Genomic DNA, 24,329 nt, shown 5'->3' on the forward strand with positions numbered 1-24,329 from the left:
TCCCAAAACTTTCACTGCAGTCTGTTAAATCACTGAAAAGATTTCATGAACCCATTCATTAGAAACGCATGGGTGAACCACCGACTAGCACAAAGTATTTAAAGTAGTCATTTGCTTTAATTGATGAAAATTAGGTTAAGATGGAGGACAAAAATCCTGACTGAGGTCAAGATATAGGGGGAAAAAATGATTCATTAATTATCCCACTGACCAACCAACTGCCTCGCTGCTTTTTACTGCCTGGAAAAGTTGGACGAGCCTCAACTGAGCATACGGAGCAGGGCCGAGGTGTTTTTGTACAGCTGGACAGCAGGATACAGTGCTGGATCGCTTTCTCAGCGTGTGTGTGTGTTTTGAAGGGAAAAGAGAAAGAAAGAAACAAGGAGAGTAATCCAGACAAGACAAATTTAGGGACTTTCCCTCGATCGTTCAGAATCTAATGGAAAACAATCTGACCTTGCTTCCCTACTTCTACCACTGTGTGCAAACTTAAAATATACATTTACTATATGATAAGTTATTTTAAAGCTCATCTTTAAATGAAAAAATTTGCATTTTGTTTAATTAGGTATTTTTCTAAAAATACGCTGCTTACTATGTGATTCCAGCAACCGGTTGAGAGAGTGCATAGTGAGCAGACTGATTTCTGAAGGTTTGAAAGCAAATGTTTCCCATACTTAAATCGCTCATCTGTTTGAGACATCCTTCGTTACTTTTGGTTTCCTGATGTACCAGATGTTTTCAATATGTGATGGGTCTGGACTACAGAGTAAAGCTCCTGGAAAACTCGAAGGATGTGATTTGGCACCGTCTCGCTGAAACACGCAAAGCTTTTCCTGAAAATAGATGCAGGCTGTGCGGTGAACCTGTACATCAATCAGCATTAATGGTGCCTTCACTAACGCACAAGTTACCCGTGCCATGTGTAGTAATGTGGTAAAGATGCTGGCTCTGTTTAATTAGTTATGAGCAGTTCTGCTGGTGCTGTTCCTTATGTCAGTTTTTTTTTTTTAAACTGTAGTGCATGTTTAGCTCAGACCGTGACCTAAACACTCCATTGGTGTTCAATAACTCGAGGTGAATTTTGGTTAACGCCGTCTCCCATTTCAGAAGTAAAACTGTTTTGTTTTTTTCATGTAATTAGTGCATAGGTGTAAAGATAACAGTTACCTGCGGTTGATGACTCGCTACAGCACTGCTAGACTATCAATCGTGCTGGTGGAGAATTCACAAACTGAACACTGGAAGCAATCACAGTAACAAGTTTCTGATTAACTGAATATTAAACACAGGACTGAAACTAATACTGTGGCCCGTTACGGCAAAGCATTTCTTTCTGAGCTTTTCCGTGTAGTTTCCGTCTGCCTCCGGTCTGATGTGCACCACTTTCATTACTCCATGCGCCCTGCCTGCCTGTCTCCAGGATTACGGGGCCACATTGGCCAAGGAATGCAGGCCGCAATAATTCCCTGTTAATTTGCTAACCTGCTCAACAGTGCAGACACAACGCTTTGTAATCCCCTCGACTTTCAGAGCCACAAACTCTGCCTGCTATAGTAATGGTGCATGTGGTTCACGTAGGGCGTGCACAAAGCTTCATTCTGGTTTTTGCCTGAAGTGTATTTAATGTGCGTGGATCAAAGTCACTCAGACAAAACTGGTTTAGTAGGAATTGGTGGTTTGAGCAGTGTGCAGAACAATGGTGTCAAGCCCATTACTAGGACTTTCATCTTGACTGCTAACCAACTTCAAGACCATAACCACACCAAGTCTATAGATTTACATCTATTCTTTGGAAAGGTAACTAGAGAGAGAGGCCACATTCACTGCATTCGTGCATGTAAATGCAAAACCAAATATATGCGGAAGACAGTGCCCTCAGAAGTTCCCACCGACATGTGTGTGGTTATCCAATTTTTTTTTACTACTACATTAAACAAATAACGTGGCGGCAAAACACACGAGGAAGAGCTGTGTAGCTACATGACTAACTTAACTGTATGCAATCTGAAATATGACCACAATAAAGCGATAGCAAATTTAGCTTACTGAGACTGTGTGAGAAAGTTGGATTGTGTCACCGACAGGATGCTTCAATTCACTTTATTAGTAACACGACTACAGTGAGTAGGTAGGGCAGGAGATTAGCAAATAATGAAAAGCTGTGGGCTGGTCAATAAACATCTTTGTCTTCCCTGCACTGGGCACAGGCTGCTGCAGATAAATCATATTTCACACCAGGCGGCAGCTTGGGTCAGATGCAAGTAAACCGCGGGTGGTACAATCGCTGCTCTTTGTCAGCGTGTATGTACAATACAATACAAACGCACACGCAAATAGATACGCACACGCATAGTAGCAGTCTGCCGTTTGCACTGGGCAAGCATTTGCAACCATCCACATGCCCGCAGCACAGGGGCAACACTGTGTCGTGTGCCACAACAACGGCACCTACGCTTCCTCGAGAATGAGAACTCTCTGGCCCCGACCGAGAATAAGGTCAAACCTTTGCGCCTTTCCCCAGACTGAGCTGTGATTCGTGCTCTCCCGCTTCTCATTAAAAGCTCTCAACCCACAAACGTTTGGCAGGCTTTCATTGTGAATTAACTAACCTGAAACCACCTTCGTGCTATCGAGACGATCAAAATCTTTTAACGTGTCATCCTGTCACATGAATAGCTGACTTACACGCATCAAAGGATGCGGCAAAGACAGCATCCAGACATTATGCAGCTTCATTACCAGCAAGAAACGAGATAAAAAACTAGGACGATTGACTGTGGTGCAAACAGCGTGTGAGAGAGAGGGAGGGAGAAACAGAGAGGGAGGGAGGAATGTCAAACACCAACAACATTCCTGTGCTTCTCCTTGCACTGCCTGCAGCACTTTTACATTGTCTGTCTTCCTTTTGTGTAACTTCACTGTTCACAAGTCACCTATAATCCATAAAAAACCGTGAGAGAGAAGAGCAGTGTTGGAGCTCTGGGCTGAAAGGTTAGAAAAACATGTGGGACAGAAATCAATTCCCCCGCCTTTGTACTCTCTTTATGTAAAGGATGTAAAAAGAGTACAAAGGCCAGCAGGTTATTTTGTATTTTCATGGCTCTCGGAGCCACCACTGAAACTAACTAAGCAAAGAAAGAAAAAGAAAAAAGAACACACACATCACAGTAAAAGCCCAGAAACAATCTCCAGTAATCACAAAACTTCATTGATTAAAAAAAGAAACACCAAAGGTCAAGGATCAGGGTCATCTATAGATGCAAAACATAACCACAGAAGAGCTCAGAATGAAGGTAAACCCATCTAACCCCAGCCACATCCCTGTGATGTTCACCAATGAGCTGCATCTTATCTTAACCAGACGATGCAGCTGTGTTTACATACACAAATCATTGTCAACAAACCTTATTTCAGTTATATTTAAAGCATTACTGTTTTCTAAAACAACAGTAAAATACATTTAAATATAACCTGAAAAAAACTGGGCGATGCCAATACTGTTATGTTGTTGTTACCTGGGTATCACTTTGACCAAACCAGCAGGTAATAAGTTCGGTAACTGCGTTTCAACCAAAATGGCATCACTGTCTGTTTTTGTGGTAGACCTCCAGCCAGAGTCATTTTGCTGCTTTAAGCCAAATAAAGAGAGACTTTAACTGCTTTTAAAGATAAGCGAGTGGCCAAAAAACAAGACGAATTTACTGGTTAGGAAAAACTGAATAAAAGACAGGTGTAGGGGATGCTGATATTACCATTTATACTGAAAAATGTACATCGATGTATTTTGCACGTACATTCCTGGGAACTTCATTAACATTTTCAGTTCTTACACACAACCGCACTGTACACTCACATGACATTTAACCCCCAAATGCTGAAAAGCGTATTACCGTCAGTGTGTGCTGACACAACTCTGTTAATTGAGCAGTCTAAACAAGATAAAGTGTCCATTTTGAATTCTTTCTCCAGCGCTCGGTGCTCAACATCTGGGCAGCGGTGCGACACAGCCGTGCGTTAGGCCGTAGTACCCGCATTAACTAAACCATAACGCCCTGAATTAGGCACAGGGGAAGAAGTTGGTCCACATGGAGGTGTGAAGCCGTTCTCTTTATTTTAAATCTAACGAATACAAAGTCAGCGACCATGAGCACAGGAGAGTCCACTCAAAGTAAAAGGTACCCAGCGTGTGTCTCAGAAGGCCACGAAGGAGCCCAGAAAACCCCCACCAAGTCACCTCAAACTTCGATTAAAACCTCTTCCATAGCTTACCTCCGATCTAAAGCTAGCCAAAGGAAAACTTTATTTTTGTTTGTTTATTTTTTTAAAGAGTTAACAGGTTAAAACTGACCTCACCTAACTAGCTAGTGTAAAGAGATGCTAAGTGTGTCCGCAGATGCAGAGGCAACGAAACGTGATGGCAAGCGGCCGGTGACTAAAACACACCACGGTTTCGCCACAGCGCCAAACTTACCTAAAGAGACCTGGATGAAGCAGAAGACAAAGGCCAGCGACTTCCCCGGGGAGAACACGGGTATCTGCTCCATTTTCTCTGTAAAATCCACATAAGGTCGCCAGCCCGAAGCTGAGCTGTCTCCCCGGAGGTTCGTCGCTTCTCAGAAAGTTTGGCAGGAGATGGCTCAGGCGGGAAAAAGCAGACTTTCGAGATCAGCCGCGGACTCTGAACATGTCACGTTTTTTCCCCTGTACGTGTTTAACGACCTGTCTCATTAAAACCGTTTAAAACTCACATAAAGTTAAAGTTCTGTTGTCGCACACGGCAGCGACTCGCTCCTCCACCTCTCTGCGCTTACTCGAGGCACGACCGCAGAAGAAGCGCACCACGTATCCTTCCGCCGGACGCCGCGAGGGTCTATCGCGGAGCTTTAAAAAGACACTAAAATACGTTGAAAACACGGGGCTTAAATCCAAATTTAGCTTCCTTATACCACAGGGAGAAAAACAGTGTCGCTTGATATTTGTTTTATCTCGGGAACGAGACGGGAGGAGGGTTTAGATGTTTTTCGCTCTCAGCGTCGCCGCGGCGGAGGAATTTTTTTTTCTCATTTTTCTACTTCTCTCGAAGTCTGCTATGACTCAAAATTAACCCGTTCAATGATTTCTTCTCTTTTCTTTCTCCTCCCCGGGTGCTGCACGTTTTTTCCAGGTACGTCTGTGAACGCCCACACTTAAGCAGCGCTCTTCGTTACCGTTGCGGTTCTGCCCGGGCTTAGCACCTCCGCGCTTTTCAGGTGTTTTTGGGGAACAGAAATGTCGACTTAAAAGGTAAAACATCGAAGACTGAATGTGGATCAACAGTGGCTTCTAGTGAGCTCCAAAAACACTTTTTGTTGCACGCCACCCTCCCTCATTTTAATAATGTGTGTCATAACATTTGAGGTGACTTTTAAAAAGAAATATACGAGCTTGTTTAAAATGATTTTAATTTTACAGCTCATTTAAAATCAATATCATTGGACAGAAAGAGCTGCATAAGAAGCTACAAGTTTTACAGGTACACAGATAGCCAGGCGCCTACATGTTTACCTACCACAAGGAAAACATTTGAAAGCCAATAAATGCTTTGGGGATTTCAAACTGTTGCTTTGTTTTTCTTGGAAGCTTCATCACTCCTCCATGCTCAGACAGGCCCATCACACTTGCTTTATAACCTGTTAGTGATCACAGAAATCCCAGACTCATTATCCCCTATCAGGAGGAATGATCCAGGTGTAAATCACAGGCTCATCACAATAACAAAGCAGTGTCTCATCCCAATGATTTGTTTGTCTTTACACCCCATTAGAGAAATATTGCCAAGCCTCCTGCTGCCACCAGCGGCCCTTTGTCCTCTATTCAACTCTGCTGAAAGGCCTGGAACCAGAGGAGAGCAAATTGATCTCCTCAGGGGTCCGTACTGACAATGCCTTTGTTGCTGCGGCCAATGTCAAGCTCTTGCTCTCCATGCGTGGTTGGCTGTCAGGTGTTGGCACGACAACACGCCGTTTGGTCAGAAGCTGTTTTTATTGACAAACCCCGTCTCACGTTTGCTGGTTCTTCTGCATTCACATTTCTTTCATTATGTCACTAAAGGCCATTAGTGAAATCCAGAATTTCTTATAAATATCATATGTCACATTAAAGCTAGCAGTGATATAAATCACATGAAAGGTTCACTTTGTCTGCAGCTCTGTTGTCCTAATGACGTCACCCCAGATGTGGGCTTCTGTAATTTAGGAAGGATGGAGTGAGAAAGGGTGTGGCTGTGCCTCATAAGCAGAAAACACTGATTGGTTCCTCCTTGCCATTACTCTGAGAAAAGAATGTGTTAACACACAAGTTTGGCATGATTTCAGAGAAAGCAGTAAAAAGCGAAAGAAAGCTTAGCCACCCTGATGTTTTAAACCACATTTTCTGAAACTAATCAGCAGCTCCAGCCTCAGGTCGCTTGTTTATCAAGAGTTTACCAGGCAACAAAAGACTGTAGTTACTTCGCCAGCGCTTCAGCTTTCATGCAGCACATTTCGGACCAACTTTGTGAGTATTAGTCTTTTGAATTTTAACTACCCTTGGCCTGGCTCAGAGCCACGAGGCCCTGCCACATTGGTGAGAGACACTTTCATCAGTGTTTGGGCTCTTCACGCCGATTTGAAACTCATCCGTCAAGGGTGACTCCAGCTGTCGGCTTGAAAAGCTGTGCTGCACACAGGGGACAGATAGTCATGACTGATTATTCCAGGGACAGCCTGTGCGTGATCTTGTCCACTCCCCTTAACCATAAACATGCCATCTTTCCCGAGCGTGACAGCCATGTGAAACCAAATCGGTGCCTGTTATTCAAGAAGAGTGTTACACTGCCTTTATGTTTGATGGTGGCAGATAGTATGAAGTGTGTATATGATGCCTTTCTATAATTAGTAGAGGCAGGCATCGATACGCTTTTCATTACTCGGCTGTGGCAGCTGATTTGCTTGCATCAACAGTTGTGCATAGCTGAAGTGGTTCCTGCATGTCAGTTCTGGATGCTTCTATATGCTTCATACTTACTGTGTAATTACATTATTGAGAACAGCACTCTTAAACCTCAGTGCAGTCTGTAAGCTCCGCTGAGAGTGTTGACAAGCTGGCATTTTGTGCAGGCTTTGATGAGATGAGCCTGAACGTAGGTATGAAGCTCTCGTGACCTCTGTGCCTTTGTTAAGACACATGCACATTTGCACAGGAAGCATCATTTATCTAATGTCATCTTCACAGTATAAGCAGATCTAGTGGACAAGAAGCTGAGGGGGTATATTTAAGGTTGATTATCACCTGACTGACCCACTTTGACTGCCATAAAAGAGACAGCCTGCAGACAGCTTTACGTGTGTGACATGCGTGCCTCCAGACGATAAAAGACCTGTGGATATATTGTCTTAAAGGTTACAATGAAATCGTCAGCCATGAGAGCGATCCTTCAGATTTCAGATCTCCTTGATGGAGATTGGCCACTCGTCGGGTCAACAAGATAAGACTCCACATGGTATCTTATTTACAGAGAGATATAAATCTGTTAGAAGGGTTTCAAAATATTTAAACATTGTAAATAATTTTACTGTGTGAACTTGAGGTTATATGATCGAAATGTCAACAAAGAGGCAGATAATGCCCACGTAAGTCGAAAAGGGTCTCAGATCAGCATGGAATCAGTGTAATCATTTACTTGGTGAGACATGGGATTGCCTAGAGAAAGTAAACATACCAGTGGAAGTTGTTTTTGTTTTTTTACTGGCTTCATTTTGTTGTAAAATTTTAAGATGGGGACATCTTGACAAGCTCAACATACTAAGTGTAATTTCACAAACACTCGTAATCACTCAAAACCGATTTATTCTGACTAAACCACTCATCAAGATAAAGCTGAGGCTTCATATTTTTTCTCATTGAGCTGATGAATCAGTTAGTGAGCACACGCAGCTTAGCTGTTAGCAGTCTTCAGCTTTGGTTTCGAAGAACAAGTTATACTAGTGCAGCGTTTGGCAGTGGCTGACCTGCTATTCTGTGATCAGCTCTGTGTGAGAAACTAAGATAGTGTGTATGATCAAATGTGTGCGTCACAGCGTTCCACGGCGGTCAAAGGTGGAGAGTCAGAGAGTGCGAAGTCACGATGTGGCCGAGCGTGATGTGGGCAGAAACTTCAGTTTCCGACGAGAGGAAGAGGGTTTGCTGGCAGAGAGGTGAGGAAACAGGTGATGAAGGAAAGGTGTGAGGAGGAAGGATGCATGCACGCGTATGAGAACACATCTTGTAAGTTGACCTGGGGCTCTGGCAGGATCAGGTGGACGGGAATGTGCTGTTGCGTGTGGATGGGATCCTCCCGTGAGCGTCCTAGCGTGCCCACCGTCACCCCACACTAGCAGGCTATTTATATTGCACTGTGGGAAAATAACAGCCCCAGCAGTGTCATCTGGGCCCTGCAAGGTTTATATTGCCTGCCCAGAAGTACACGTATATAGCACCATTCTTCCCAACTCCCCAAGTCACAAAGAGCGGAGACAAACTGGCATATTAGCTCTATATGTAAGCATTATTGAGTTGATTTAACTCAACTCACGAAGGACAGTTTTTCTGTTTCTTTAATGCAGCGAAACAAGTTCACAAAGACGAGGGTTTGCAATGCATTTGAGAAATACTAGTAGGACACATATTTAGAGCACTTTGATAGGATTTTAAATACATCCCCGGACACACCGCACATGCACATGAATTCTCACTTGTGGAAAGCAAACAGCCCTCAGTCTTCTAAAACGGGGCTTCTGGGATGAATATAGTTTTACTGTCAGCTGCAGACAGTAAGAGTTAAACAAAAGCAGGCAATCACGGAGCAACTGCAAGGATCTAACATCTTAGCCACAAAGAAGCACAGATTGGAATAATATTTGAAACGTTAGTATTTGTGTAGGTTGGTGTTAATTTTGACACCTCCTACAGTTTGCACTTCAGAAAGGCGACGGATGGAAGTACAACTGAAACGAATGTAATCTGCTGTGGAAAAAATATAAAAATGCTGTGTGACACTGCATTAAGCTCACGCTGAAGCACTGGGATTGAACCAAAATAATGATATCACCATATCACTTTTATGTAACATAACTGTGAAATCTTTATAAATGTAAAAGTATTTTAAACGTCAGAAACAAACCAAAAATAAAAGTTAAAGTTTGGACCTCTGCAACCAAGACTCTGTAACAACTGCACCCGTTATGCTGCTGATGATATGTTGATCTGAGAGAGGTCTCAGGGAGGGCAAACTGAGTCCGAGCAACTCCCACCCAAGGTCGCCTAATGCATTAACACGTAGCACACAGGGACACGCAGACACACACAGTAATGTCAGAAGGAACACATAGACACACAGGCACCTAAATCTCAAACCTCATCCGTCATGTCCCGGTCATCCAGGCCCAGGGGTGCGTGTGAGTCAAACTAATCTAACATCCAACTAACGGGCTGAAGTAACCAACTCATACTCTGCGACAGCATATGTTCACAAGAAACATGGGTTTTGTTTGTAGGGCATTTTCTCCACTCTGAGTGTACAAAATATGCACAGACCATATTATTTTTGAGTTGAAGTGGCATGCTGAAAGTTATAGTGAGTGCAAAACTGAGTGTGTGTGGAATATCTTCCAGTGTTCTGTGCATCATAAAGTCACAAGCCACTAAAAAGCAGGCTTTCTCACAGTCACAGCTCAGGACTGCATGCATGCGACAATAATATCCGAGAGATGAATGAGAGTCAAGAAGGGACTGAGATACCTGTGTACCTCACAGCACATCATCATAAATCATTTTTAATCGCTACAATAATTAATTGACATTAAATTTAACATGGCTGAGCTTCCTCTTTTTTAACCCCCCACTCCCGTCTTTGTTTAAGCCGCATTTTTATAAACCTAAAAGGCAGTTTTAACACTCAGGATAAATATTTTATGCTCTCAAAAGAGAATTTACGACTCATTTACAGGTTTGCTCTTTTTCTAAATGGACGTGGAGTATTATCGTTGGGAAGATGTGAGAGCTCGTCATTGGTCTACAATAAGGTGGTAAAGCATACACGGAGTGGAGAGTGGGCCCAGCAGGTCCACGCTGACCCCCTGTGAGAAGTTCCCGGTTCCCAGGACCCGGTGTGTACGTTTGTAGGGCAATAACTCATCAGGCCCCTTTACTTCCTCTTTCGGCCCTCTGCGTTTTATGACCCGCTCCTCTGCTGTACAGCTGCTCTCTCTGCAGCTTCCCTCTGGTCTGATTGGTTAAGACGGGAGTGTGAGGCAAGAGGATGATGGGGAAGAGACTGGGATGAGGTGGGAAGTTTGATGGAATATGTTTTATATTATGGCCTTTAGAGGTGACTAGCAGGCACGTTATGAGAGTGAATTCTGCTTTCACTTCATTACAAACTATTACTATTTGATTGACTGGAGAAATCAGATTTCCCAGTTCTTTTTAATTGTGAAGGACGAGCCTTTCTGTGTACTCTGAATGTACTGACTATATCTGAACAAATGTTCAACAGATCTCAGAGAAATTCTGTGCATGTATTTATAATAAATAATGAAGGCTGTAGCGTCACAGTAACATTTCATAATATAGCCTGTGACTAAGTGCTGAGAGGTGGGACACACCGTGACAGGTCATCAGCCTGGCGTTGGGCTAAAACAGAGACACAGACGACCGTTCACACTCACTATGGGGAATTTAGAATCACCAGTTGATCTAACCCCACTGATTGATTCTGGAATCTTCCCATCCTCCTGTTAGTGATCCTCCATCTATATGGAAGATAACAACCTTCTGAACAAATTAGTAGGTGGAGAAGGCCCCTACTGGCCCATATCTATGGGGCTGATTTCTGCCAACAAATGCCCGTTGTATGGACGGATAACATCTGAAGTGGGATCACTGAATGTGTTTGGATTGTGGAAGGAAGCTGCACAAACTTCTTCAAGCTCGGGACTCCCTCGCTGTGAGGCAGGAGTGCTAAGCACTGCGCTACCATGTGTAATTACAATGTAAATACGGTACTTAAAAGTAGGCAGGCTAGAATAAGGGAGTAACAAGTCAGGTTTTTACAAGAAATAATTATACTGGAAGTAAATGTAGGCAGTGGAATGTAATTTAAAGTAACATGTAAATAATGCTACATGGTGCAGAACCAGTTTTAAGATAAAATGAATGCATTTTGTGTTAAACCTTTGGTCAAAACAACCAACCAAGTAGATGGAAAACAGGAAGGAAACAATGATCATGAAATGACTATATACCTGTGCAAGAACTGGGTCACTGAAAGCAGAATGATGTCTGGATCCAGATTAGTTTTTGATGTTTCTTCAATAACATCAAGAAAACGTATCCTGTTTTTTCCCCCTATTTTCATAGGATATGTATTTCTGATGACATGACATAAAAATGTCAGAGTTTTTCCCCCTATTTTGCAATTTGTAAAGGAACCAAAAAACAAAAACAAAACAAAACAAAACAAAACAAAAAAAAAAAGATCCAAATCAATTGAGAAGTTATTCACTCAAAGCTGGGCTCAGCATCACTGCTAGTTATAGTTTTGTGTTACTCTGCTAATAACCAGCCAAACTAAACACAAAATATTTCCTTGGCAGAGATAGCGATCAGGTGTTTGCATCAGGTAAAATGATTAGGTTACTCTGTTAGAAACATGACTGAAACTTTGGCTGTCTCATTTTTCATACGCTACAATCTCTTTCATTCTGCACAACCCTTGAACAAACTAACTAAAGTTAAAGGTCACATTTCTTTAATGCCCTGTTTCTTTAAGATCACTAAAGTCTCGGGAGAAATCGAGAGTGGGTGGACGGTGTCTTAGTTCTATTTGTGTCTTTGACAGGAAATTTAATCAAGATAGGGCAATATGAGTCGACAAGAGAGCACAGAACTGATAAAAAAAAAGTCAGATCAGTTGAAAGAACTGATCTTTCAGCATGTCTCAGTTGTGTGTGTGTGTGTGTGTGTGCGTGTGTGTGTGGTAAAGTCAGACTATGTGTGTTCTGTACATGTGCTATTTTCCTGACCTCTGATCACACAAAGTATTTTAATCCAATCAGCTTCGTTTTCACATGACTGTCACACACTCACTGCTGCTATGGTAACCTGGAGAGGAAGGAGAGAAAGATAGAGCAATGGAGTGAAAGAAGAGAAGCTATTCTCTCTCTAAAAACTGTGAAAGGGACGCACCTGCAGAATAACACACACACCGTGTTTCGTAGTTCACCTGTCTGATGCTCGCCTTTAGGTGCATTTAAATAACAATTTATTAATTTTTAAAAAAAGTCTTAATTCTGAAGAAAAAGAGTGAACGCAGAGGAAGCGAGAACGCATTTATGTTAACGTGGTGACAGAGTATCGGTGGCCAGCAGAGGCGGAGCCAGACATTTGAAACACCCGGGGCTTAGCCCAAAGAGTAGTATGCATGTGGGATTTTTTTTTTTTTTTTTTTTTGGGGGGGGGGGGGGGGGGGTGTAGAAATGACTGAAAGATTAATAGGCTCTGTTCAAAAAAGAATGACTTCATATAGGGAAAAATATATATCACATGTGCAGGACACCTTAAACTAGTTTTTTAATTAAGCAGCAAGGCAGAACAAGGTCAGGGCTGTATCAAGACACGAGGACTAAACCCCAATTCAACCAGACCCAGAACTGATCCAGAATTAAAACAGGACTACAACAGTTCAAAATCAGGACTACTGAGGACTTAACCAAGACAGAACCAGAATCAGAACTAGATGATAGCACTAAAAATCATCATAGACCTGCACTACACTTATTTTTTAATTCTACCAAAGTCCACTATTTAGATTGAGAAAAGTTTATATAATTATTTAGCCTTGTTGTGCAAACAAGCCTGCAGAACTTAATAAATACAGAATTTGAAAAATAACAAACCTAAAAAGAAACACTAGGTACGAGATACATGAGGACCTGTCTGTCCTCGTTCTCCTCTCTCTCCCTCTTTGTGCTGACAATCATCAAATATACAGTTGAAACCAGATATTTACTCTTCAGATAAAAACACTTTTTTAATTGTAACATCAAATCAGACTAAATGTTTATTTTTTTAGATAAATATAAAAACATATTTGTTAACTTTAAGAGTAAAGAGAGAAACTATCTGTATTTCTTAATTGCAAATGGCACCAAATTGTATTCAAACTTGAGCCACATTTATGGAGCTCCACAGTTCTTTTCCTGGTGTTTTGGTTGATATCTCTTGATTTTCCCATGTCAAAGAAACAGGCTCTGTGTTTTGCCTTATATGCATCCACAGCTGTGCCACCAGTTTACTCACATGGACTCTACTAACCTATCAGAAGCTTCTTCAGCTCAGAATGGAATCGTCTGGAGTTTTCTTATTAATTAACAATAAATTTAGTGTACATGTACTCCTAAATTTGATCAAAGTGATAAAAAATAGCTCTGTCTCTCTTTATTCTGAAATTTAACTAATTCAAAATATATTTCAATATTTATCTAAAACAAAAATTTACTCTAAATTGATGTTATACAGTAAAAATGTTTTATGTTTTCTCCCTAAAGTGTATGTAAATATCTGGTTACAAATGTGAATATCCTGCTGTGTACTGAAATCCCTCTTGTTTTGCATAGAAATATACTGAACAACATACAAAGCATAATATATAAAATAACATTTACCTGAGTTTTTTCTTTGAAAGAACCCTCGAATGTCCATTCTTATGTTTCAGTACATAACTGAAACCGATTTAGTCGGGGAGGGTAAGAACTGAAAATATGAAATAAACACACGTAAGCTAAGACTCTCTAAAAAAAATAGCATTTGTTCGGCTTTTCATTTCGCCATTTGTTGATTCACTTGAAGAGCAAGTAATGTAATATTGGTCAAGTGATCAGTTTCATATCAATCTTTCGTGATGCACCGTCATATTTACATTATTTGTACGGTACGAATGATTTGCTTTGGTACCTGGTCAAACTTAAGCTCTCCTTAGTATGGCTGGCTCCGTCTCTCCAACAGCGCACTCACGGGCAGCAGCTGCCCCGCCCCCTCGCTCAGTCGCTTAGTGCCTGAGCTTGGATCATACCAATATCAGGGGGGGATTCACGCACAGTCGTAAATTCCCACAGTGTGCACTATGTGCTTCGAATATTGTGTGTACTTTTTGTTTTATACAGTTGTCAGCCAGGCATCTAACTATGAAAAAATTACACTCCAAAATACCCCGGGCTTCTGACAAAACAACCCGGGCTTAAGCCCCGTAAGCCACCCCCCCGCTCCGCCCCTGGTGGCCAGCAAGACATTTCAGTTAGTGTAAGTGTGTGATGGGAATCCAGATGCAGTGCAAAAACCACGGCTGCACCACTGCTCTGGCTTCTGGTGTGTTTTCGTGCTTGTTTTTTTTTTTTTTTTTTTGCAAGTTTGGCACATCTCAACTTTTAGATAAACTTTAATGTTCGATTATGCATTAAACACTGAATGTAGCTTGGGATTTCTGGCAGAGAAGATATGGTGACAATCACGAATAAACAGGACACGATGAAAACTGACAGGGCTGCAAAACCAACAGTCAGAGCAGCGTAGAGAAGCACTGAGACAAAAGGGCTGTGATCGTTAATAAAGAAAAAGGGAAGAGATACAAAACAAGCATCTTCAAGCAGTTTTAGTGGAACATGATTGCTAACAAAGATAAGTTAATGGCAACTGAGGCCAAACTCACAAATACCCACTTCCCTTGAGAGGTGAAAAGGTTAGTCTGTGCCCTGTGGTTTGTGTTTGGCACGCTACTCTGCTGCTTCTCTTTTTTCTCTTTCTGACATTTCCTGTTTTACCTCAAGCTCAAGATTCTGACTAATGCTCTGCTTACGCTGCTATACGTTGTTGCATTTTCAGGTCCCTGCAAGCATAGCTGTCGAGTTTTTTTCTTTTTCTTTCTTTTTTTCCACCCCAAAGGCGTAACCTGTATTTTCCCATCAGTTTTGACAGTAACCCATGATTTAGAGCTCGACTAACAGGGGGACACCAGTCGCTGAAGTTTATTTCAGGACTGAACTCGGAACTGCATCAGCGAGCACAGCGCTCCACCTGCTGGCCATGGGTGGTATCGCCAGTCTTTGCTGGTGGTTGCAAACAGCTAAAAACTTTTGTAGGTGTGGAAATTTAAGGTTCTCCAATTGATAAAGAAAAAGAACGTTTGTCACATGCTTCATATACAGCAATGTCCAGTATCTAACCTTCAAAGTCACTTGATCGCCTTTCTTTCCCATTCTGATGCTCATTTTGAACTTCAGCAGGTCACCTTGAACACATCTACATGCCTAAATTCAGAGTTGCTGCCATGTGATTGGCTGATCAGACAGGTGTGCCTTATAAAGTGGCAGTCATGAGTACACAAACCACATGATCAAATCTCACGCCACTGTTGACTCCATGCATGCTGCTTTACCATGATGACGACGAGCTCAGCTCAGTGTTCTGACAGACCGAGCGCCTGAGTGTAAAAGACTTTATTCATAGAGAGAAGACAGAACAGGAAAAGAGGCGGGTTCCTTTCCAGCTGAGAGCGAACAGCGGCGACTCTCAGCTTTAAATGAAGTCTACAAATTTTACAAAACAAAAGGAGCCTGCTGAACTTCAAATGTCTCTGAACGCCTGCTTGCAGTCATGGTGGCGTCACGCGGCTGAGGGTTACCAGACTGTACAACAATTATTGGGATTAAATGTAATATTCCTCATCACCTGAAGTTACTCAGTATTTGAGATAGAGATTAATATATACCATATAATATTCAGAATCAAGACACGCACACATGGAGCTTTCATTTATTGGAAATATTACAATTTTAAAGCCACTCTTAAAAAAAAAGGCAGTTCTAAGGGCTAAAGCTGAATATAATAAAGGCCACTTTTACATGACATGAAGACTTCCTCATCATTGGACCTACTCCTTATTTAACCATGCAAACATTAATAATAAGCTTTTAAATATTAACCTTCAGTGATCCACCGAGCACAGTTTGTATTTTACTCAATAATTATTGTACAGTCACTGATTGGCTCACCATCATCCCACACGTCTTGGCTAATTAAATCAGGTCAAACAGCGTCTGCAGGCTTCCACACAGTATTTAAAAAAAACAAACAAAAAAAACAGCTGACTTGGATATCTTTTCCTATTACGTTGCCGGGGTGATTTAACATCCTAAAAATATTAATGCTATGTCTTTGAAATCTCTTAGACTAATGGATATGCTGTGCATCACTGCCATGATTATTTTATTAAAGGAAGCGCAGGAAAAAATGAAATTAGGTGGACAATCAGCCGCTCCTGTTACAGCACAACACAGCTTTGAAAACTCACAAAACTTTTCATTTTTTTTTGCACGCACGCACGCACGCACGCACGCACGCACGCACGCACGCACGCACGCACGCACGCACACACACACACACACACACTCCCACATTCGCACATCATCTGAAATCCCCGGCTACTACGAGAGCATTGTTGTGTAATTGTTATTAATAAAACTATGTACTATGACATCATTTATATTCAGAGCACACATCCATGGACAGGCGAGGACAAAATGGGCGGTGGCATGTTTGTAAAGTCTTATTAAGAGCAGGAATCCTGTGTTTTTAGTCGAAGTTGACAGCTTTTCTTAGTGTCTGCAGACTCTAAGCAGCCCATTTTCCCACTTCGGCACCTCCTCCTCCTTCTTCTTCTTCCCTTTCCTCTCTTAGAGCCACCAGAAGCGTACGTAGACAATGAGCATGATGAAAAAGACACCTCCAGCTGCCAGCTTGGCATAGGTGGAGCGGGTATTCAGATACTTGGCGTCGCTTCTGTACTTTTTCGACAGGCTGGACAAGTTGCTGGCCTTGGAGTCGAGTGCTGTGAGGAGGAGAAAACAGAGGGAGAAAAAAGTAAAGGGGGGTTGGGAAGGAGCAGGATAAGCACAAGCGCGCAGAGAAAACTCCCATCACGGCTCCGTTTGACCCGAACACAGATGACAGACACTCACCGGAAAGCGCCTCTCCTCTCTGCAGCACCTCCTCGATGTTCGCCACCATGATCCTCTGTACGTCCTGCAGTTCTGTGTTGATGCTGCCCAGATTCCTCCTCGCTCGGCTGTCGATGTACGACTTCTTGGTTTTTTGAATGTAGGTGTCTGAAGAGAGAGACAGCCCACAGTTATTTCAAGCTCTGTGTGTTCAGTTACTTCACAGCCCTGCCTGTGACAAACACGCTGACTGCCAGGATCCACTTTCCCCGGAGGACTAAAGTGGATTTTTATTGAATTTCATAGAAAACACATTTCCCAGCTTTGAATGAGAGCAGAGAGACTGCTGATGCTGACCTATTAAACAGATCTAGTCGCACAAGAGCCGATCCTTTTCTTCCCTTTTAGTCCTCTGATAAATTCCTGTTATCAGTATTTTTCATTTAAATTTAAGTGATTCAGAAATGTTTCACACACAGACTCCTTATTAAAAACCCAGAGTTTTGTAAACACTTTTTTTGCTGCTCATATTTTGGATACTTTGTGGCGACCGACTTGTTTTTAGAGCCACAAACACATCAAGCGGCTCTTAAGAGGAGTCGCAGTTTCTGGCACCTCAGTGTATTCAGCCTGGAGGTTTCTGTGTGGTTTCACAATGATTTACACCCTGAGTTCATCTGCAGGGAGGAAATAAAAAAATCAGCCCCTAGCACCACAACTTCACTGAACATATAAAATATTAATAGTCACCAGCAGCAGAAGCACATAAGCATGTGTCAGCATCTTAGAAATAATCAGAGAACTCTCTGTTAGTCTGAAACTGCTTGGATGATTGGTTTTCAGGTTTCTGCTGCCTGCTCTGCTCAGTATGCAGCGTTGCATACTTACATGTAACCATCACAGCTAAGTGCCAAAACCCCCTAACCTAAACCTCGTTCTAAGTTTAGCCCTAAAACCAAGTCTCAATCCTCAAACCTGCCTCTGAAGGGGTACAGACGAAGGTGAGACTTTAAGTTCCACATAATCCGATCACTTTGATGGCTCTCACAAAGATAGCTGGACATGTTTTTATCGGATTTTTCTTATTTGTTGTTTGTGGCTTTATGACGAGCAGTCATAAGAGCACAGATCGAGTGTTTCCTGCACAGGTTTAACATGTAACCTGGTTTATACTACTACTACATGTCTTTTCTTACCAAACTCAATGAAGGAGTAAGGCCGGGATACTGTGGGGACCTTCTTTCCGTGCTGCTCATGAAACTCTGCCTGGAGGTCTTCTAGGTAAGCAAAGGCTAGCTTCTTGGGAAAGCTGGCTTCACAAAGCACCAGGTAGCACACTCCCTTCTCTATACAATAGCTGAAAAAAAGCAACATAAAAATGTACTTTGAGTGGAGCATGAGGAAATGCACTGAAAACATCTATCCGTGTGTGCTTAATTCCTCGCAAACCACGAAGAGACGATTATTTTGAGACAGTTTGGATTCTCACTCACTGAAACGCCATCGAACCGGCCTCTAAAGTGCAGCGTGTGGGGCTCTGCTCATTGAGTTTCCTGAAGAGCTGCTTAGCTTGACTCTGATACTGCTGAAGGTCCCGGCCCAGCTAAAGAGATGAAAAGCACAAGTGGTTTAAAAAAACTAAAAAAAACAAGTACTGATATCGAGCACAGAGAACACAGAAATTAATCAAAATCTGACTCGTATGCAGCAGAATTAGAAGCAAATGTGATTATTTTACCACCAAAAGAAATGAAGGCAACGTAGATTTGAGCACGTTATGTATCTGAGGGTTTTACAGACATACTCAGACAGCGGCGGGACGTTAAACGATGACACTAATTTACAGATAGATAATGTGGTTGTTTGAGAAACACATGTGATGCTGAGGCACAGAGCGGAGACGCAACAAACCTTTTCACTTCCCTTCATGAAAGCAAACAAGAGAAGGAGGAAAAGATGTTAGAGTCAAGGCGAGCACAAGCATAAAGGTTTTAAAAGCAACAACTCATGTTACAAATGGCATCCATTTGAACATTTCAAGAAGTCCACCAACGTCATCAGGCATATTTCATCTACAGGTAATAATAAAATGTGGGGAGTGGATTCTACTTCACTGGAGTCACTTAGTGTTAACCAGTGTAATAATGAATGATAGGTATAAAGTGAGTCAGTCACTTACTAACTGACAAATAACCACGTCAGTTTCCAGCCTCCCCACCACCCTGAGCTAGATGGGCATATTAGCAAATAGATGAATGGATGGATGCTCGATCTTTCAGCCATACATCAGTACCAGCCTGGTGACGGTCTTATATTGTAAGACCCTACAATAATAGAGAGAAACCCCAGTAATCAGATGACCCACTATGACCAAGCGCTCGGCGACAGTGGGAAGGAAAAACTCCCTTTTAACAGGAAGAAATCTCCCACTGAACCAAGCTCAGGGAGGGAGACAGGACAGAAACACGCTGTGGAAGAGAGCCAGAGATTAATAATAATAACTAAAGATTAAATGCAGAGGGGTGTATAAAAACATAGTGAGTGAACTAAGAAGCACCAAGTGCATCATGGGAATCCCCCAGCAGCCTACACCTATTGTAACTAAGTGAGGATTCAGGGTCACCTGTTCCAGCCCTAACTATATGCTTTATCTTGAATCCAGGAGAGGGGCCTGAAAGCTGAAAGGCCTGCCTCCCATTCTACTTTTAAATACTCTAGAAACCAAACGTAACCCCCCAATGCGAGATCGAAGTGCACTAATGGGGTGATATGGTGCTGAGAGGTCAAAGTTTCATATCTCAGTCCTGAACTTATGCGATGCTGTAATGACGTGAAATAAAAAGCTGTGGCAGAAGCGGTCTGATGACTCAGTCGCTTCAGGCAGGTAAATAACGAGGTGGACAGGTGGACAGGCCTACAGCAGGACAGGCCTACAGCAGGACACCTATCAGCAAATCAAACGGCTCAATTAACTTTCACACGCCAAACCAGAAAGTCATGGTGGGGGTGGTGCCGGTGCCCCCTCAAACGACCCACATCTGGATGAAAACAAGCGCTCTAAAGGCGGACGTGACAGCTGGCAGCGGGTTAACGTTGGCTAGCGTGTCACTATAACATTAGTGCAGGATACAAGCATTCACTAATAATCCTCACCTGCTCGTCCTCCTGCATGGAGGCGGCCAGCGGCAGGCCGTCAGCCAGCCGAGCGATCATCGTCAGCAGCACCATCTCTGCGAAAAGCTCCGCTGCTCAGCACACACTGCAGGCTCCTCGAAGCTCCGTTTGACAGGCTGAAAACTGACAACACCGCAGCACTGACGCTGAGCTGGCCGGAAACGCTATAGCTTTGTGTCACAGCTAAATCCCGCCGCGGAACCAGGCGGACAGACACAAAGGTTCCGCGTCGCCGTCCCTGATACGAAACTTATTAATTTCAGGTATTTGTTAGAATATAATTACGACAATCTTATATGCGTTACATTAGATTTTGTTAAGTTCAAATTAAAATTTGCTGCTTTATCTTGTTTTTCTTCTTTTGGCTGCTTCCGCCACAGCGTGTGGTCTGCTTTCATCTCCTCCGTCACTACATCCATGAACCTCCTCGGAGGTCTTCCTTGTTTCCTCCTACCTGGCATGTAGCTCGCCATCACCAGTGTGTGAATGTGTGTGTGAATGTGTGTGTGAATGGGTGGATGACTGGATATGTAAAGCGCTTTGGGGTCCTTAGGGACTAGTAAAGCGCTATATAAATACAGGCCATTTACCATTTACCATTCACTCCTCCTCCCCTGCACATCCCCAACCCATCTCTAACTCATCTTCCATCACTATGTCTGCTCCCTGCACCCTCACCTATCTCCTTCACATTTACACACGCGTATTCTGTCTTACTTCAACCAGTGTTCATTCCTCTTCTCACCAGGGTATACTTCCACCTCTCCAGTCTCACCTCCACCTGCCCCCTACTCTCACTGCAGATCTCAATGTTGTCTGGAAACATCATAGTCCACACAGATTTCTGCCTCATAAAGAATGACATTTCATGAATAACAGTGGTGAGGTGTATGGTAGGAGTGACAGATGGGGTTAAGGTGGGGGTAGGATTATATATGGGATCTGCTTTGAGCTTCTTCTTGTATGCAGTGGCGATGAACAGGCTGACAGATGAGGTCAGGAGGAATCTCTGTGGACTCTGATGTTTGCAGATGACACTGTGATCTGTAGTGAGAGTAAGGAGCAGTTGGAGGAGAGCCGGGAGAGGTGGAGGTTTGCCATAGAGAGAGGAAGAAGAACCGAGAAGTAAGACAGAATACATGTGCGCGAAAGAGAGGGATGGTGGAAAAATGGGTATGCAAGGAACCGAGGTAATGAAGGTGGATGAGTTTAAATACTGTACAAGACAGGCGAAGCAGAGAGTGCAGGCAGGGTGGAGATGAGTGTCGGGGGTGATTTGTGACAGAAGGAGAGCAGCAAGAATGAAAGGGAAGGTTTCCGAGATGGTAGTGAGAACTGCTGTAATGTTTGGTTTGGTTTTAAATATCGTAGCTGTTGGTGGATGTCAGCTTGGCAGTTCTGTTCTTGTAAAAAATGAACATTTGTATTATAAAGCACTAATGCTCTTATAATGAGTATTAATCCAAGCAGTTTCCATGTGCCTTGGCTCGATACAAATGATTATTGGACAGAATGATGTCACATTTGCTCCGCTTGTATTTTACAACATTGACTCGGTGGACCTGACCTGTAGGTGCAGGTTTAGATAGCAAACAGCAAAAGCGACTTTTTATCATTATGAGTTAATTGCAAATGATATTATTATAATTTTAAATAAACTTTAAAGAGATAAGAATGACCACATTGCAGCATCACTCATTACACAGTATTCATTAGATAGATTGTTTTCGTCTGCAGTACATCCGTTCAAAGTATTTTTAGGACTGAATTTAAGTAATATTTCAAAACCAGCAGCAGTGACCGCGAGAGTTTATTTACATGTATCACTCACCAGTTTCATGACTTTAGTGCTCTCACTTGTGATGAGAGGGAGTCATGCTGCATGTACACAGGAAGTCTGTCACAGCCCTGAAATAACAGAGAAGCACAGAGTGACCACAGTTTTTTCCACAGAACAGTTTTTCATCTCTCCTCTTGTTTTATGGAGGTAAAACATCTCTGATAAGGTCATATATGAATCAGATAAAATACCACAAGTGTCTAGTATTACAGTTTAAACATGTTTGTCCTCTCTCCATTATTTTACATTCAGTTCTGTCTCTCATCTCTTTTCCCCTCACTTCCCAACCAGCTGCAGCAGATGGCTGCCCCTCCCTGGGTCCGCTGGGGTTCTTTCTGTCCCCCTCTGCCAAGTGCTTGCTCATAGAGGGTCCTCTGATGGCTGGGGTACTCTCTCAGAAATCTTAGGTGATTTTACATTATGGTTTAAAATGCTTTGAGTGAACAGTTATTATCAGCTGAACTGAATTTTCCATTTGAAGCAGGAAACAAGTTTACCAGTCCAGCCAGTATTCGCTACACACTTACTAATAAGTTCCCTGTCATGACAAGTAATCCAGAGACCACAATGAAAAGACAATGCTTAAAAGAAAGTGATGGCAAAAGGCCTCAAAACCATTTTAAACAGCATAAAACTCAAACTCTAGCCAGATGTGGTTAAATGACAAAAATTAGTCATGTTACTGATCCCGCACCACAGTTTCTCCTGTGACTAATCCAGTATTATATTCAGTCTTCTCTCAGCTGCTCCCTGTATGGGTCGCCAGATCAAATCACCTGCCTCCATCTCACCCTATCCCAGCATCCTCCCCGGTCACATCAATACTCTGCATGTCCTCCTGCAGCTGCATCTGCATCGTCATCATCTCCCTCTCAGCCTTGCCTCTCTGACTTTGAGCTGTCCCTCTGTCTCCAAACCAAACAGCAGGTCTTGCTGTCTGTTGCTTTGGATAGCTCAGGCTCACGTAATTCGATCTCATTCTTTATCATCCACATGTTCAATTTGGCCACAATGTTATGGATGCCCTTCCTAACACAATCCTCCCCCCTTTATATGGGCCTGGGACTAACGCTAGGAGTGTCTCGGTGGCGTGTGGCCCCCTTGTGGCTGGGTTTGGTTATTGTATACAATACTATTTACAATTTTGACCAAATACAAATTGACAGTTAATATTTAAGGCGTAAGCAATATTTTCCTGAAAGATCGGCTTTGAATGCAGTTTAAAACTTTAGTTTACATCAGCAGTTTAAAGGAGCAGAAGGCAAATCTGAGGGTTGGTGTGTAAGTTAAGAGAGGAAACTTTGTCAAAACTGTAAGCAGTCCAGATAGCTGAGATCTATAATGAGCCAAAGTCTAAAATGTTTCCAGTCAAATGTAGTCACTGATTTAGTCTCTAACGGTGTGTTTTAGCTGAATGGGCTTTACGTCACTTCACATCTCTCACAACACAGCTTAAGAGAGACAAGTCAAAGGAGCTTGCAAAGAAAAGCGTCTGGACTTCTTTAAGTTACTTGAAGACGTTTCACCTCTCATCCGAGAAGCTTCTTCAGTTCTAAGGTCAAATGGTGGAGAGTCCTAGATATAAACCTAGTAGGAGTATCCCCCCTCAGAGGGACAAAAGGACCCCCTGATCATCCTCTAATCGCCTGAGCCAAGGTGTGAAACTGGGTGTGGGTTCCAATCAGCCAGAGTTTCGGGTGAGTTCATTATGAAACCTGGCCCCACCTTATCATGCGAATTCCTGAGATCAGATGGCCCAGGATGTGAGTGGGCGTTAAGGCGTCTCGGATGAGAGGTGAAACGTCTTCAATTAACTTAAAGAAGTCCAGACGCTTTTCTTTGCAAGCTCCTTTGACTACGATGACCTGGATGACTGAGAACCTTCACAGACTTAAGAGAGACAAACACTGGATAAACACATACGTACTGTGTCACAATGACCTCATGAAGTCCTCCTTGTCTGATCTAGTTTTTCTTAGCACGCACACATTCCTCCCAAAGGACTAAAGAATGTGCTGACTGTGAAACACAAAAACCAGTCAGCGCACTTGTGCCTGATATTCTTAATGATTTGAAAGTACACAAATGAACACGCATAAGCATGCTGAGGATGAAAAAAATGCAAAATATTCCAAAATATCCTGGATGGGAGATGGTTAATTCAGCAGCTGAATCCACCGGCAATGTATTTCAGTCATTTGAAACAAAACTTTTAAAGTTAAACTAAGCGAAGAAAAAATTATTTTGTGTGTGTGTACTGGATT

The 24,329-nt window shown here is 42.6% G+C and overlaps 2 protein-coding genes across 3 annotated transcripts in view; both read right to left on the reverse strand.

Moving 5' to 3' along the window:
* notch2 (notch receptor 2) overlaps positions 1-5,172 on the reverse strand; it is a 41,172-nt gene extending 36,000 nt beyond the window's left edge. Inside the window, exon 1 of one of the 2 annotated variants that reach the window (XM_080878225.1) lies at positions 4,475-5,172. In XM_080878225.1, the coding sequence (XP_080734351.1) occupies positions 4,475-4,547 (73 nt within the window). In that variant the 5' untranslated portion in view covers positions 4,548-5,172. The remainder of the gene's footprint in view (positions 1-4,474) is intronic. The other variant, XM_080878226.1, reaches the window with a different exon arrangement.
* An 11,120-nt stretch (positions 5,173-16,292) lies between these two features.
* sec22bb (SEC22 homolog B, vesicle trafficking protein b) lies at positions 16,293-20,405 on the reverse strand. The gene is made up of 5 exons (XM_080878249.1): positions 20,205-20,405; positions 18,545-18,654; positions 18,248-18,408; positions 17,073-17,219; positions 16,293-16,942 (listed from the first exon to the last, which is right to left on the reverse strand). Exons 1-5 carry the CDS (start codon positions 20,277-20,279, stop codon positions 16,788-16,790), a joined length of 648 nt encoding a protein of 215 aa, XP_080734375.1. The 5' UTR covers positions 20,280-20,405; the 3' UTR covers positions 16,293-16,787.
* Positions 20,406-24,329: the final 3,924 nt, after the last annotated feature.

Source organism: Rhamphochromis sp. 'chilingali' (genome assembly GCF_963969265.1).
Source record: "Rhamphochromis sp. 'chilingali' genome assembly, chromosome: 3".
NCBI lineage: Eukaryota > Metazoa > Chordata > Actinopteri > Cichliformes > Cichlidae > Rhamphochromis > Rhamphochromis sp. 'chilingali'.